At 44.1% G+C, this 16682-nt stretch overlaps 1 protein-coding gene across 1 annotated transcript in view; it reads right to left on the reverse strand.

Moving 5' to 3' along the window:
• Positions 1-751: 751 nt before the first annotated feature.
• CHRDL1 (chordin like 1) overlaps positions 752-16682 on the reverse strand; it is a 195430-nt gene continuing 179499 nt past the window's right edge. Inside the window, exons 8-10 of the mRNA XM_073547654.1 lie at positions 15527-15691; positions 15318-15407; positions 752-1811 (exon numbers count right to left, since the gene is read on the reverse strand). Of these exons, the coding sequence (XP_073403755.1) occupies positions 1681-1811; positions 15318-15407; positions 15527-15691 (386 nt within the window). The 3' untranslated portion in view covers positions 752-1680. The remainder of the gene's footprint in view (positions 1812-15317; positions 15408-15526; positions 15692-16682) is intronic.

The raw sequence follows: 16682 nt of genomic DNA on the forward strand, positions 1-16682 counted from the left end.
TTTCATGCACTCATGTGAACTTTTTTGTTCAGAGTAGTCACTAGTGATGAGCGAGTTTACTCCTTACTCAAGATTTCCCGGGCATGCTCGGGTGATCTCCGAGTATTTTGGCGTGCTTGGAGATTTAGTTTCTGTCACTGTAGCTGCATGATTTGTGGCTGCTAGACAGCCTGAATAAATGTGTGGAATTCCTAACATACAGGCAATCCTCACATGTATTCAGGCTGTCTAGCAGCAAATCATGCAACTACAGCGACAGAAACTAAATCTCCGAGCACATCCAAATACTCGGACATCACCCGAGCATGCTTGAGAAATCTTGAGTAACGAGTATACTCGCTCATCACTAGTAGTCACCTTTTTCAGACATAAAAATTGTTTTCCACTAAATAATTACATCAAATTACCTTTTTTTTTTTTTTTTTTTACCCAAAAATGGTTTTATGCTTTCACATATGTCTTGCATTGGTGACCGCTGTTCAAGCTTCTGTGGTTGAAGCAAAACTGAACTTTGGGAACCTGAAACATGCATCAAAAAATGCAGCAAAACCTGCTTTTCGTAAGCAACTTCTTTACTGCCAAGAGAGCAGGTTTTGTGTACCAGAAAAAAAAATGCAGTAAAAATGCAACATGTGAACATAGCCTTAACATGAGTTTGGCCACCCTTGAAACATGTTGACAAAAATGGTCAAACACAATTTTAATAAGTTGAACTACTTAAGAGTGAAGTGACTTTGCAAATGATACTTGCTAAAACTATTATTTCTTTATTACCTGCGAATAAAAATTACAGCAAAACAGACAAATAAACAAATATTTTGGAGGAGCCTGTTTTGCAAACACTACATATCCCCACATGTAAGGAAAAAGTATTAAAAACATATATAAATACTGACGATTTGAAACTTTTTTGGAAATTGGTGGTTTATTTGCTCCAGTACACTGTATACTTCTAATCACTACACTCATAGTGGCATTTAGAGTCATTTGGAAAAACAATTACACCTGCCTGATCCTAGCAAAGCTAATCCAAGTAGCTTTGGCCTAGAATTGTGATTTATTTGATAGGAAAAACTCTTACATTTATAATAATGTCAGATTGTCCTGCAACACAAAACTTGTACAATGGAAACTCAGTAAAGTGTTGAAGGCAAGAATGGAAACCTTTCCATAATTAAGGTTGCGTGAAAAACAAACTCCAAATTTAGTGGTAAAATCAGACATAGTTGTGCCAGTGCCAATACAATGTGTCACCTTCTTATTAAATGCTTCACTCGGCCAACTGTCCAGCTGTGCTCATGGGTATATTCAGGCAGGCACATAGGCACGAATTCTGTATTTTCTACATTATGGGCCTTCCGTTCTTTTATTAAGTTATGCTTATTCCATTAATTTTAACTTTCCAAATAAACATTTTTTTTCTCATAAAGAAGTGACCTGTGTTTTTTTAAGTAGTTGATGCCAACCCTCTAAGGCATAAGAGGAAGCATTTAACTGCTCACAGACTCCTACAGACGTGGATCTGCCAGTTACTTCTCTTCAACACACCATGCTTAATAGTCCCTACATTCTGGGTTTGGCGACAATGTTGACTTAAGCAGAATCAGCTTGCAGTCCGGCTACAAATCCAATGTCTTTAGGCGGCCTCTGGTTTTCTCTTCCCGTTCAATATTTTTGCTCTCAACAATGACCCTTTTCAGTCTTGTCCAGGTACAGAACCTTCACCAAGTCTTCCAACTCTGTCCGGCAAATTCGAGTTTCACACATGTGGCTAATCTGAGCTTCACCCTCACTGAAGATTTTCCACTGGCCTAAAATTAAATAAGCAAGTAATAACTTAGAGGTTTCAGACTCAATTAGAAAGATTTGCAACATGAATTGTTAAAAATATACTACAGGATACGAACATTTATATACCTGGCTCACATATCACTGCTGAAAATGGCAGCGAGCTTGATATATTTAATGAAACAGCCTTTATTGAATAATGTAAGCTACACTGTGTGCAAATTGTGTTTTTGATTATTAATTTTATTACTGAACAACTACAGTGCTGTCAATCCAAAAGGTTAATGTGGCGCCCCCAGGAGTATGGCCGCCACAGTGGCTTTGCCTTCCTCCAGGGAGGGTAATGCCAGGCTTGGAGGCAGTGAAGGGTCTCTCCAGCAGTTTACCTATGCATACAACACAGTTCCACTCCAGGCCAGCAGGGGGGCTCTGAACCGGAATTGAGGGGAAGAGTGCTCCCTTTGGGCCAAGAGGAAGGAGTGGTCAGGTAGTGTGAGGAGGGACACATGTGCAGACGTGTGGAGAAGCGCGGAGATTGAGCAGAGAGGAAAGGCTCATCTCCAGTGAGAGCGCATGAACTGGAGCCTGGTCTCCACGGTTGTATTGATACTAACGGTCCTGCAACAGACACCAGAGGAGTAGGAGGCTGTAAATGCCCTACTCCCATCTAAGACTTGAGGGCACAACAGCAGCTTGGATAGTGAGCCGGGACTCAGGAGAGAGGAGTCCCCGAGATAGGCTACAGCCGTCTGCCGTGCAAGTAAGGTTCTTGAGAACATCTGTCAGGAGGAACTCCAGTGTAACTCAGTACTGGGAGTACTTCATTCGAATAAGTGCTAGGAAGGAGACTGCACAGCCCATCTGCCGAGAGAGCATCCCCGAACTGCTTCCAGGCTAGCCTGCTCCGGTACCATCTGTAATCAGAACCCTGGACTGCATTTATCCAGTAAAGGTACAGAAATTGCATCCCGCTGTGTCTCTGTCTGCTTCCTACTTTTCTGACACTGCTACATCCCCGTGCCAACTACATCTACACTGCCCTGGGACTCAAACACAAACAGAGAGCACAGAATGACAATTGTGCAGAAATATCCTGCAGTAAAACATATACCAGTTGTCTGCAAGTGCAGACAACAGAAGCGCCTGTCTTCATCCTGTTCATTTAGACACTGTTCACATGTTCAGGTTTTAAATACATTAGATAGGGACTGCTTCAATAGGGGTTACCTTGACGCGGTGGAGCAGCTTGGTATACATTTTTTTGCAAAAAAAGTATCGACTAAATACCCTGTATTTGTTATCATCTTTTTATCAGCACTTGCTGACTACTGGTATATGTTTTACTGCAAGATATTTCTGCACAATTGTCATTCTGTGCTCTCTGTTTGTGTTTGAGTCAGTGGGTGGTATGAACAGTGTCCTACCGACTTGTTCATATGTGTGCATGTCACATGTGTTTTTAATCCAGCTTTTTCACTGCCCTGGGACTACAGCTTCACCTGTGGGGAGCTTTTACATCTTTGCTGCACCAAACTATCAGTCCCAGCGGATCAGCATGCAGCGTCGGCTTAACATCTCACTTGCCGAACACCACAGGTGGCGTCACGAACTATTCCATTAACTACAAACCACCATTCAACACCCCTGATTACTTGGGCGCCCAGGGCCATGGACCGGGTCACTGCTGCTGTGAAACATCCCCCTGACACCGGCCCGGTACCGAGTACCCCACAGCCCTGGGAGGGCGACCCATTAATAAACCTGAAACCTGAAAATTTAGGATAGTAAAAGTGAGTTTTTATTTTTCATATTAGAATACCTGTGTGTGCAGAATTATTATACAACAAAATGAAAAAATAGAAATTTTCTCATCTCAATTGTTTATTTTCATCTGTTACAGTTAGAATAATAACCAAACCACTCAAAATGTACAAAAATAAATTTTTGATAACTAAAAAATATATATATCTGTGACCAATATAGCCGCCCTTCTTTTCAATAACATCCATAAGCTGTCAATTCATGGAGTCAGTAAGTTTCTTAATCTGGTAATTATCAATATTTGGGCAGCACCAAGCACAGCCTCCCAGACACTGTTCAGAGAGGTGACTGGTTTCCTTCACCATAAATCTCCCTTTTAAGAAGAGCCCACAAGTTGTCAATAGGGTTTAGGTCAGGTGAGGAAGGGGCCATGTCATTGTTTTTTCATCTATAAGGCCATTACTGGCAGCCAAGCAGTGGACACCAATGTGGTGCTGGAGCATGGTCCTGCAAGAAAAGCATGGTTTTGTTGAAAGATGCTGACTTTTTCCTCTACCACTACTTGAAGAAGGGTGTCTTCTAAAAACTGGCAGTAGGTTTAAGAGTTGATTTTGAGTACATCTTAAACTTGATCAGGTCCAACTAGCTCATTTTTAATAATACCAGCCCACAGAAGAACCCACCTCCATCTTGCTGGCATCTGACTAGAAGTGGAGGTCTGTGTCCATTACTGATCCAGCCACAGGTCCATCCATTTTGTCCATTAAGAGTCACTATCATGAGTTCATGAAACTTTTGAAAGTCCTGTCGTCGGATATTTCTTGGCCCAGTCTTGAGGATGTTTCCACTTCTGTGTTTTGTTCAGTGGCCGGGATTCATCCACCCTTACCTTTTCTATGTCTCTGAGCATTGAACACCTTGTACTTCTGGGCACTCCAGTGTGGCTGCAATTCTGGAATATGACAGCACTGGAGGATAATGGGTTCCCGATCGCTTTATACAGTCATATGTTAAAGTTTGGGCACCCCTATTAATGTTAACCTTTTTTCTTTATAACAATTTTGGTTTTTGCAACAGCTATTTCAGTTTCATATATCTATTAACTGATGGACTCAGTTATATTTCTAGATACAAATGAGGTTTATTGTACTAACAGAAAATGTGCAATCTGCATTTAAACAAAATTTGACCGGTGCAAAAGTATGGGCACCCTGAGTCCATCAGTTATTAGATATATGAAACTGAAATAGCTGTTGCAAAAACCAAAATTGTTATAAAGAAAAAAGGTTAACATTAATAGGGGTTCCCAAACTTATGACTGTATTTGATTCCTCTAAAATTTTTGGCAGTTAATGTGCGTCTTATTTTTCTCAGCACCTTTTTTGCTACCCTATTGACTATTTGCAACAAAACTTTTTACGGTTCTGTCATCACATCCCAATATCTTGGCAATTTTAAGAGTGCTGCATTCATATGTAAGAATTGTAACAATTTTTTATTTTTCAGAATCACTTTTTTACCCTTTTTACCTGAAGAATACAAGCTGCTTAATAATTCTGTACATCTTGAGGTCTCACCCTCCTCATTACACAAATACACATCACCTGATCTGCTTCATCCAATAAGCATTCAGGTTTATACTGCTTGGAGTTAGAAAATCCAGATAAAAATGATGACTAATAATTTTACACACAGTGTATATGTCACAGGTTTACCGTGACAGAGAGGGGCCAGAAGAACGCAGCGTTTAATTTCACGTACTACTGCACTGATTAGAAGCACCTCTCATTCATATTAAATTGTGCAGGTTTCTGTTAGCAGTGCAGGTGTTAAACTGTTCAGCTTAGAGTCTCTGAAGCTTTCCTGCTTGGATGATCTCAGCTGTTCCGTATCGGTCACGCCCGTCTCCTATATATACTTGCCTCTGGCAATCTGGATTGACAATGTTAGATTTTTACTGCCTGGTGTGGAGTGGAGGTGTCTATTATTGGTAGAGGTGTCTGGAGTGCTGATTTGTAACTGTTGCTTGGTGTTTTAGCTATGTGCAAAACCTCATTCTCTCCTGCTTGGTTTCCCTTCCAGTTCTCCTCGTTGTTCCTCTGTGTTGTCCGTGAGTGTATATTTGTATGATAGGTATTTTCATTTATCTCTAAACGTTCTCCCTTGTTAGTCTGGTTTGTGTATATACATACACTCTTACTGCCCACGGATATAGGGCTGATTTAGGAGTTCAGCAAGGTACACGGTCTCGGCATCTTCACCCTCAGAAGTAATCTGGGAAGAAGGGATCGCTAGGGCGCCCCTAGCGTTATGGACAGCGAAGGAACCCCATGGCCCCAGGTAATCCATCAACAGAGTGGTGACATTAACAATGGCCCATACTATTTTTTTATCCATCATGCTATGCCTGGAGGTGGCAGATCTTCGCTCTGTTGTTACACTACACCCAAACGTGGCTGGTCTGGGAACCGGTATTCACAGGCAGTCCCAGGTGGAGCCCAAGATTGCTTTGCCTGACAGGTTCTCTAGGGTTGAGACAAGTTTGTTGTGTTCAGGGAGGCCTGTAAACTATAATCTAAGTGTTACGTCCTTACTCTGGAACTGAGGAGCAATTGGTGGGGATTGTAATTTCACTCCTTCAGGGTGAACCTGAAGCCTGCTCATTTTCTCTTCCAGCCGACTCTTAGTCACTTTGGATGGTTGTTACGGTTGTGCTATGATGAGGGGAGAACACTAGTACAACCCGGAAGTGGACCCTCTGGGTCACGGCTCCAGAGCCCCTGCAGGCGAGCTGACCAGGTCTAGCCACCCACCAATACAGAGAGTGTTAGGGGCAGGCCCACAAGGGATGAAATCGTGACAGCCGGAGCCAAAGGGATGACTGGGTAGGCACCAGAAAAGCAGAGGTAGAGAGTCCGAGATGCAACAGCAGGGGGAGGTAACAGAGACCACGGAGCGAGAGAGACTAAGGGACTGGGAGCACACGGGACTGGAGGAAGCTGGAGGCTGCAAGAGAGGGAGAGATATATCGTAATACAGCAGGCAAGGACCTCAGGAAGGACAAACAAAGAAACTCGAAGACAGGAGACACTCAGAGGGCCTACCAGAGATGGTAGCATGGTGGGAGACAGAGGAGCCGGGAAGACAGGGACACCGAGTATAGACAGGAGGAGTACACAGAGGCTACCAGCGGTAGCACCGGCAGAGAGAATAGAAGTAGCGATACAGGGCCTGAAGAATGAGTGAGCGCTGGCCGAACGGACAATGTCATCGCATAGGATAAACAGGCGTCTTACCTGGGAAGACGCCGGGAAGAAATAGACGATGGGCGCCGCCATGTTGGGGGTGGAGCCACTGCATCACAGGTCCCATCAGCCTGAGCGCCGGGTGGAACGCCGGGCGCAGGCGCGCAGGACCGATGTCGAGGAGGCCGGATGTCGGGAGCGGGGACGTGCCGTGGAGCCGGAGCGCAGCGAGAGGTGCGCCCGGGATCGCGCAGGTAAGTAACGGCGCAGGTGGGGGGGCGTGACAATGGTTGAAGAATGACTGCGTCTCTTTGGCCGAGTCTACGCTATGTTAACTTTGGCAGGGAGACTGGCCGGTGGAGTAGTATTGCTGATTGTTTTGAAGGTGGTCCACTAATACTAAATGGAATGAGCCCACTCTCCATATCCAGTTCTATCAAGGGTTATCTGTAAAGCGCCCGGAGTCAAGAGAACCTGGGTCTGAGTCAACCAAGGAACCCATGTAGTTGGATGGGGCGGCACGTTCTCTTGGTCCAATGGTAATTCGACGTAAAGGGGAATGTGTTTCTTCTGTGGTGAAAAGGGTAATTTTGTGGGTGTTTGCCCTTCCATATCCCAACGTAAACAGACACTGGAAAACTAAGGAGCACAGGTTGCGGGAAGGTTGGAAAAGAAAATTTGTCAGGGGAAGGGGAAGAGTCTTGAGGAGATCATTTGCATATTCCCAGTGCCTTCTGGGATAAGTGAAGAGTCTCCGCGAGCTCAACGATCACTGGGTTTTGGCTGTTGCAGCTGAAAAGAGGAAATCGGAAAACCGCGCGCCGACATGGCTCATCTTTCATCGTTTTTAAGAAATCTCAATATGGAAGAGGCCAGGAGCCATTTGGTGAGCTGCATTTCTTGCTACATGTTCACAGACTTACCAGTGGAAAAGCCAAACTTCACATGCCACAAATGCAAGCTTGTGTCCCTGTTGGAGGAAAAGTTGCAAAATCTCGACGAGAGGTTAGCTACGTTGAAGATCATTAAAGAAGGGGAAGAGTTCTTAGACAGAGCAGAATTATCTCTTCATGTTACAGAAAGAGAAGAAATTCGAAGTGCACCTGAAGAAACAGAGGAATGGAGACATGTGACCCAGAGAAGCAGGAGGATCAGGAGGCAGTCAGCACCCATACTGCTCAGGAACCAGTACCAGGCTCTCACGCAGGAAAACGATAAAGAAATACATCAGGATAAGACTTTGCCCACAAACAGCAACCTTGTACGCCTTCAGAGTCCTCCTGGATGGAGAAAGAAAAATGTTGTGAAGAAGAAACGGAGAGTGGTGGTCATGGGGGATTCCCTGTGGAGAGGAACAGAGGCCGCTATCTGCAGACCGGATATAACTTCAAGAGAAATGTGCTGTCTTCCAGGTGCAAAAATTAAAGATATGTCTGACAGGATATCAGGACTCTTCAGACCTACAGATGACTACCCATTCCTGCTACTACATGTGGGGACAAATGACACCGCAAGAAACGACCTGGAAACCATCTGCAGAGACTTTGAAGATTTAGGCAAGAAAGTGAAAGAACTGGGAGCGCAGATGGTCTTCTCTTCCATCCTCCCAGTGGATGGCAATGGAACAAGGAGGTGGAATAAAATTCTGCAGGTGAACAACTGGCTACGTCGATGGTGCCGTCAGCAACGATTTGGATTCATGGATCACGGAGTGAATTACCTTTACGATGGACTGCTTGCTAGAGATGGCGTGCACCTTACGAAGACTGGAAAGCATGTATTTGGAAGTCGCCTTGCTACACTTGTAAGGAGAGCTTTAAACTAGAACAACGTGGGAAGGGAAGCAAAAGACCAGAAAAAGCCATACACCTGACAAATGCTATTGAGAACTCTGCTATTAGAAGTGGAAAGGAAGAACAAAAACAAAAGAATCTAATTAATAAAAAAATTGGAGAAAGAGAAACCAATCACAAACTAAAATGTTTCTATACTAATGCACAAAGCATGGGCAACAAACAAGGAGAATTGGAACTACTAACACAGGAAAAGAAATATGATGTAATTGGAATCACTGAAACTTGGTGGGACGATACACATGATTGGAATACAAGACTAGAAGGATACAACTTATTTGCAAGAAACAGACTTGATAAACGAGGAGAAGGTGTCGCATTGTATGTTAGAAACGCGTATATCTGCACAGAGATTGAAGCTTTAGAGACTGGGAGTTCTGTGGAAACTGTTTGGGTAAGAATACAAGGACAGAACAATGGAAAGGACACCATTGTAGGCATTTACTGTGCCTGTGCAAGCTGAAGATATGGATGAACTCTTTATGCATCAAATGGCCAAGTTCTCCAAAAAATATGACATAGCTGTCATGGGAGATTTCAACTATCCAGACATTTGTTGGGAATCTCTCTCAGGCAAAACTAACAGGTCAAGGAAAATCTTATCCTCTCTCGCTGACAACTTTATCTTCCAAAAGGTAGGGGAGAAAACAAGGGGAACTGCTACCTTGGATCTAATCCTTATAAACAGGGAGGAAATGGTTGAGGAGGTAAAAGTGGCTGGGACCCTAGGAGGTAGCGACCATGCTATTTTAGAATTTTGGATAAATAGAAGAGGAAGACCTTTGAAGACACAGACGTCAAGGTTAGATTTCAGAAAGGCAGATTTTAAGGGATTCAGAAAGAGAATTGGAGGGATCCAATGGCTGGATATCCTTTAAGACAAAAATGTCCAGGAAGGATGGGAAATCTTGAAAAATGAAATTCTCAAAGCACAATTGTTAACAATTCCGAAAAGAGGGAAGAATAGGAAGCATTTAAGGAAACCAGGATGGATGAACACAGAACTTAAGCACATGCTAAAAAGGAAGAAAAAAATGTTTATAAAATGGAAAGAGGGAGGCATATCTAAAGAAGAATATAATGCTGTCTGCAGAACCTGCAGGGCACAAATCAGATTATCTAAAGCTGAAAATGAATTGAGGCTTGCAAGAGATGTCAAAAGCAATAATAAAGGATTTTGGGGATAAGTCAAAAGTAAAAGAAAAGTCAAAGATGCTATAGGATTTTTACAGGATGAAAATGATGAAATGGTAAGACAGGATGTTGAGAAGGCCGAACTTTTAAATTCCTATTTTGCATCTGTTTTCTCTCAGAAAGGAAACGTAACATCAACTGTTCTTCACTGTCCTATTAAGGGTATAGAAGAATCCAGGATATCTATAAACAGAAAGATAGTGAGGAAACACTTAGCTAACCTAAATGAATTCAAGTCTCCAGGTCCAGATGAATTACACCCCAGAGTACTGAAGGAGATAGCAGAAGAAATTTTTGAACCCTCTCCATAATCTTTGAAAATTCTTGGAGAACAGGAGAAGTCCCAGAAGACTGGAGAAGAGCAAATGTTGTTCCTATCTTCAAAAAGGGGAAGAAGGAGGACCCAGGCAACTATAGGCCGGAGAGTCTGACTTCTATACCAGGAAAGATCTTTGAACAAATTATTAAACAACATGTATGTCAGTACCTGGATAAGAATGAAGTGATTAAACAGAGTCAGCATGGGTTTGTAACTAATAAGTCATGTCAGACTAACTTAATTTCCTTCTATGACGGAATCACTGATTGGGTGGATCAAGGAAATGCTGTAGATATAGTATATCTTGACTTCAGCAAAGCATTTGACAAAGTATCTCATACAATCCTTATTGAAGAAATGACTAAGTATGGAATGGACAAGGCAACTGTTAGGTGGATTCATAACTGGCTTAGTGATCGGACCCAAAGAGTGGTCGTAAATGGTTGCACATCCAGTTGGAAGAATGTCTCAAGTGGGGTACCACAGGGCTCTGTCCTGGGCCCTGTATTGTTCAACATCTTTATCAATGATTTAGATGAAGGAATTGCGGGTAAACTGATTAAATTTGCTGATGACACAAAGCTAGGAGGGATAGCTAATACTAGAGAAGAGAGAGAGAGGATTCAAAAAGATATAAATAAACTGGAGAAGTGGGCAGCAACTAACAGAATGATTTTTAACAGGGAAAAATCCAAAGTACTACATCTGGGCAATAAAAATGAAAAAAGCATATACAGAATGGGAGGAATAGGGCTAAGCAACAGCACATGTGAAAAAGACTTGGGTATACTAATAGATCACAGACTGAATATGAGTCAACAGTGTGATGCAGCAGCAAAAAAGGCAAATGCAATTCTAGGCTGTATTAACAGAACCATACAGTCTAGATCACGTGAAGTCATTATTTCCCTCTACTCCTCTTTGGTCAGACCTCATCTGGAATATTGTGTCCAGTTTTGGGCACCACATTTTAAAAAAGACATCAACAAACTGGAGCAAGTTCAGAAAAGAGCGACCAGAATGGTGACCGGCCTGCAAACCCTGTCTTATGAGGAAAGGTTGCAGGATTTGGGAATGTTTAGTTTGCAAAAGAGAAGACTGAGAGGAGACTTAATAGCTGTCTACAAATATCTAAAGGGCTGTCACATTGTAGAAGGATCAACTTTATTCTCATTTGCACAAGGAAAGACTAGAAGCAATGGGATGAAACGGAATGGGAGGAGACACAGATTAGATATTAGAAAAAACTTTTTGACAGTTAGAGTGATCAATGAGTGGAACAAGCTGCCACGAGAAGTGGTGAGTTCTCCTTCAATGGAAGTCTTCAAACAGAGGCTGGACAGACATCTGACTGGGATGATTTAGCGAATCCTGCTTTGAGCAGGGGGTTGGACCAGATGGCCCAGGAGGTCCCTTCCAACTCTACGATTCTACGATTCTATGATCTTTAACTTTAGGCCTTTTAGAGACCATTTCATCTTCAACTTGCTTAACTGTTCACAATAACAGTAATTTTGACCAGGGGTGCCCAAACTTTTACATGTCACTGTAAGATCCCATACACTTTTGAATGAAGTAGGTAGAACCACTGATCATCTGATGTCTAATGGTCTCCAAACTCTTCTCCCCGAAGTTTAGGAAATAAAAGGGTTGGGCAGTTGGATTGTCATCACTTGATATTTTAGTTTTCAGGGAAGTTGTGTTCTCTCTTTCCGCTGAAAATACATGAACACTTGGCTGTTCTGAGCACTTATTGTATGGGGGAGTCACAGGGAGTCGGGAGAGACTGCTGTATGTACAGCCAATATCTACCGTATTTTTCGGACTATAAGACACTTTTTTCCTCCAAAAATGTTGAGGAAAATGGAGGGTGCGTCTTATAGTCCGGATGTATCGGCTCTGGCTGTGGTGGGGAGGTAAGGGAGTGGTTTCGGCGGAGCAGCAAGTCACAGAGGCAGGAGCTGGCTGCTGCTGCTAACTCCTGTGCCCGCTGCTAAAGAGAAATGAATATTCACTGCATTTCACACCCATGGGCGTGGAGGGAAATGAATATTCATTTTTCTTTAATGGCATCCTGGCATGATTCGCCCCCATTCCTGTCCTGGTATGCATGGCCCCATCCTTTCCTTATCCTGGTATGATTGGCCCCATCAGAAAACATTAAAAAAACAAACCATTGCACTTACTTTCCCTGCGTGCCCTTGCAGCATCCAGTTTTCATGCCAGCAACTGCTTAATGCTTGTAAGCAGCGCATGGCAGGGACGTCATTCACTGCTTGCAAGCTGAAGGACAGCTGCTGTAATACTCAATGCTCTGCAGTGCACACCAGGACTGTGGGGGTACAAAGCAGTGAGTATTCATTGCTCTCTAGCATGCACAGTGTCAGCCAGAACCCTCCTGCTGCTGCCAGCGGTCACGTGTGCAAATACTTAAGAGAAATGAATATGCTACACCCTGTCCTGGTTCTGGCCCTGCACCCGGTTCTTGTGCTGCTCCCTGTTCTGGTCCCTCACCTGCTTCTGCTTTCCATGCTGCCCCTGTACCTCAGCGAGGTCCCTGCCTGGATCCTCATGCTCTGTCTGTCTCTCAGCGTCCTGCTGTTGCTTCTCTCCCCCCCACTTCCTGGCATGCTGCCAGCAGGCCTTCAGGGAGAGTGCTTAGGACGCGACTACGCTTCCCTCTGGTCTCTTAAAGGGACAGCGCAAATTTTTTGAAAATAGCAATTATACAATAGCAGCGCACTGATTACTATTTCTGGCCGCTCCTCCATAGGAAGAGTGCTGGAGCAACGAGTATCTACTCTTACTACATCTGGTTCAGTCTCTGTTCTGTCTGCCCTGTGTTAGCAATCCATTTGCACTTGCTCATAATGTTTTTCTCCACAGAGTATCAGTGATCTGTGTTCAACTATCTCAGACGACAACAGTATCTATCTAAATGCCATCCCGTTCCGCCATTCGCCATCCGAACCCGAGGACTGCGTCAAGGTTACTGGAGCCAGCTTCCTATCATCTACCCGGAACCTGACCTTCCTCATCTGTGCCAGTTTCACCATGCACACCCGGTGTTTGCCGGTCAGCTCCATCAGATCTGTTATATCTGTTACCCATTTGTCCTGCTGGGACAGCTGCCACGTGTCCGGGGTCTAACTGGAGGTAGCACCTGTGTCCCCCAGGTATTCCATTCTGGTCCTGTTCGAGGGACTTTACTACGGATACCTGGGGCTCATTAGTCATGCCCCCTTCGGAGCCCCCCGGACCGTGGTCTCAAGGTTCCACTCTAAAAATAAAAAATGAATGTGAACTTCACCATCTCTGCTTCCATTCATTATAGAATATTCACCTCTCATAAGTACCGGCACACCTGACCGCCGGCAGCAGCAGGAGGGCTCCGGCTGATACTGTGCACGCTAGAGAGCAATGAATACTTACTGCTTTGCGCGCACACAGTCCCAGCCTGCACTGCAGACCATTGAGTATTCTGGCAGCTGTCCTTTGGTTTTCAAACAGTGCATGATATCCCTGCCATGCGCTGATTACAAGCATTAAGCAGTTGCTGGCATCGGAGCAGGACGCTGCGAGGGCGTGCAGGGAAGGTGTGTGTAATGGTTTGTTTTTTTAATGTTTTCTGATGGGGCCAATCATGCCAGGATAAAGAAAGGATGGGACCATGCATACCAGGACCAGGATGTGGCCATTCATACTAGGATAAAGATGGGACCATGCATACCATGACCGGGATGGGGGCAATCATACCAGGTTAATGATGGGGCCCTGCATACTAGAATAGGGATGGGGCCATGCATACTAGGTCGAGATGGGGGCCCGGCATACCATGATAGGGATGACAGCAATCATACCGGCCAGGATAGGGATGAGGGAGCCATGCATACCAGGATAGGGATGAGGGGGGCCATGCATACCAGGATAGGCGATAATAAGTACAGAATTGACTGCATTTTTTGCTTCAATTTTTTTTCCTAATTTCCTCCTCTAAAACTAGGTGTGTCTTATGGTCCGGTGCGTCTTATAGTTATGTGTTTGGCAAGTGTCACAATCCATGTTTGGATTATGGTAGATCTGGCTCATATAACCTTTTTTTTCTTCAAGCCTCTGGTTTAATGTTAGTTTTTGCCCCCGGTGGCCGCTGGGGCTATTACAACCTAGTTGCTGCTAATGGGTTTTGCCTCCGGTGGCCGCTGGGGTTACTACATGTTAAATTAGCCAGCAGGTGTTAACCCTCACCTCCTTCCTATAAAAAGGTGTCAGGTGCTCTGAATCACTGTTGATGATATTGTTCATTCCCCGACCAACCTTGGAGGAGAGAGGAGCTATTGGGAGCAGTGCTTTGCAGCTCATCCAGGGCTTTGGTGTATCAGCTATTCAGGTGGAAGCTGTATCCGGGTGCCATACTCTGTTGCTAGGAGCAATTGCAGCAGAGCAAAGCTAAGTTGTGTGTTTTCCCTGTTTGTTGTTTTTCCTAATGTTATATTAGTACAGCGGTGGGACCAGTGTCCGCACTAACCAGTTCCCTAGTAAGGGATAGGTGCAGGCCTAGTGAGGGATTCAGGTATCCTGGTCGGCGACAGGTGAAGAGCCTGTATAGGGAACATTAGGAGTTTTCAGGGACACTGCCTCAGGGGAGTGCAGGAGGTCTCCACGTCCCCATTCACTATTATAGGGCCCACCGTTGTAACTGTGTCCCCTGTGTTCCCTTATTTGTCTTGTCGTTTTAGTTACCGACCTGTGGGTCGCGTCACACAGGACAAGTCACTACGGGACAGCAAGCTTTAACTACGAACAGTAGCTGACAAAATTACCAGCCTTAGCAACTAATCCTAAGCTTTATAATCATTTAACTTTTGTAATATTTGTATTTCAGTTATTTATGGACCTTCAACTTACAAAAAAGTGATTTTATTCTGAAATTGTTCATAGCAGATTTAAGAAATTGCTGTGGAACTGTCAAATTTCCACAGTGGTGAATAAGGTGAAATTTGCAGAAAATCTTCAGCAAATCTGATGTTATATATTATTCTGCAATGTCTAAACTTACACTAGATGTAAATGTTAGAAAATTGATACATGCATGTAAATGCATATACCAAAAATATTTAGCTTTTTAAGCTTCAAGCATTATTTCATTTGCTAACTTACTTGCTGTTGTCCGTGTTATCTGCTTAAATTCCTGCTGGTCTTCAAATTCGTCCTTAGACATTTTTTCTCTGTAAAACTGGCGCAGAACACCTACCAAATACAAGGGTTCATTGTGTTTAGATGGAATGGAGCAATTGTGTCTTGTCATGGTTGGCTATGAATGCTGTATCCCGAAAGGGCAGTTTCCAAATGTCTTAGTCACTCATTACCTTTCTGGATTATCCACACGTGAATTTCTGCCACAGGCGGCTCTTCTATCACCACTGCTATTTTCCTGATTGTTTCTCCTTCCTCCAGCAACACAGACTCAAAGACAGGGATGGTGTCCTCACATAGGTAGTCTTTGTCTCCTGACTGGGGGTCTGCGATTTCCTCTGTTATAATAAACAGACAAACGAATACTTATCAAAGATTTCCACAACTAAGTAAGTTAGCTTAGAAGTGCTCTCAAAACAATATTAAAGGGAACCTGTCACCAGTTTTTGAGCCTATGAACAAATGCCACCACCTTTAACCTTTAACTGCTCCTGTGCTGCATTCCACAAATGAGTCTGTCAGCTCCTGACTCCCCCTGTATGCCCCCATTTGATATGCTCCCACGCTGTATGTAAATAAGAGTGGTCCGGTCCGATAGGCGTCTTTGCTGCGGCGTACGTTTCTCCTCTCTACTCCTAATCGTGTCCTCCTGCTTTGATTGATATGATGCGTCATCCACATAGTAAACCTAGAGCACTCACCTGTGCAGTAGCCTCACAGGACCACGCAGACGCACTCTGCTCTGCCCTACTGTGAACAGAGCATAAAATAGCAATGTGCAAGCGCATAGTTGTGAGTGATGTGAATGGCGAACCGAAATCTTGCGCCTGTGCTGTAGCCTCATTCAAATGACTTCGCAATGCCCTTGCACAGTGCTGTTTAATGCTCTGCTGACAATAGGGCAGAGGAGAGTGCGCCTGCGGGGTCCTTTGAGGTTATTGTGCAAGCTCTCCGTTCGTTATGTGAAACTCAGAAACTCAGAAACTCAATGGCGCTAAGGAGAACAACATTGAAAGTGAACTCAAGACAACTAGCACAAGTGACCGTCAAATGCGGCATTTACCAAGGTGATGCACTGTCCCCATTGCTGTTCTGCATAAGCTTGAACCCCCTCAGTCAGATAATTACAGAGTCTGGCTATGGATACAAGTTCAAGAGTGGAAGCACCATCAGCCACCTCCTCTACACGGATGACATCAAGCGGTATGTGAAAAACGAATGAGACAGCATTTCACTGATCCACCTGACAAGGATCTACAGCGAAGATGTCTGGATGTCCTTCGGACTGGAGAAGTGCGGCCAGTTGGTAATAAAGAGGGGCAAAATAGT

Source organism: Dendrobates tinctorius, unplaced genomic scaffold (assembly GCF_039654945.1).
Source record: "Dendrobates tinctorius isolate UK_male_01 unplaced genomic scaffold, ASM3965494v1 ptg000154l, whole genome shotgun sequence".
In the NCBI taxonomy this organism is placed as follows: Eukaryota; Metazoa; Chordata; class Amphibia; order Anura; family Dendrobatidae; genus Dendrobates; species Dendrobates tinctorius.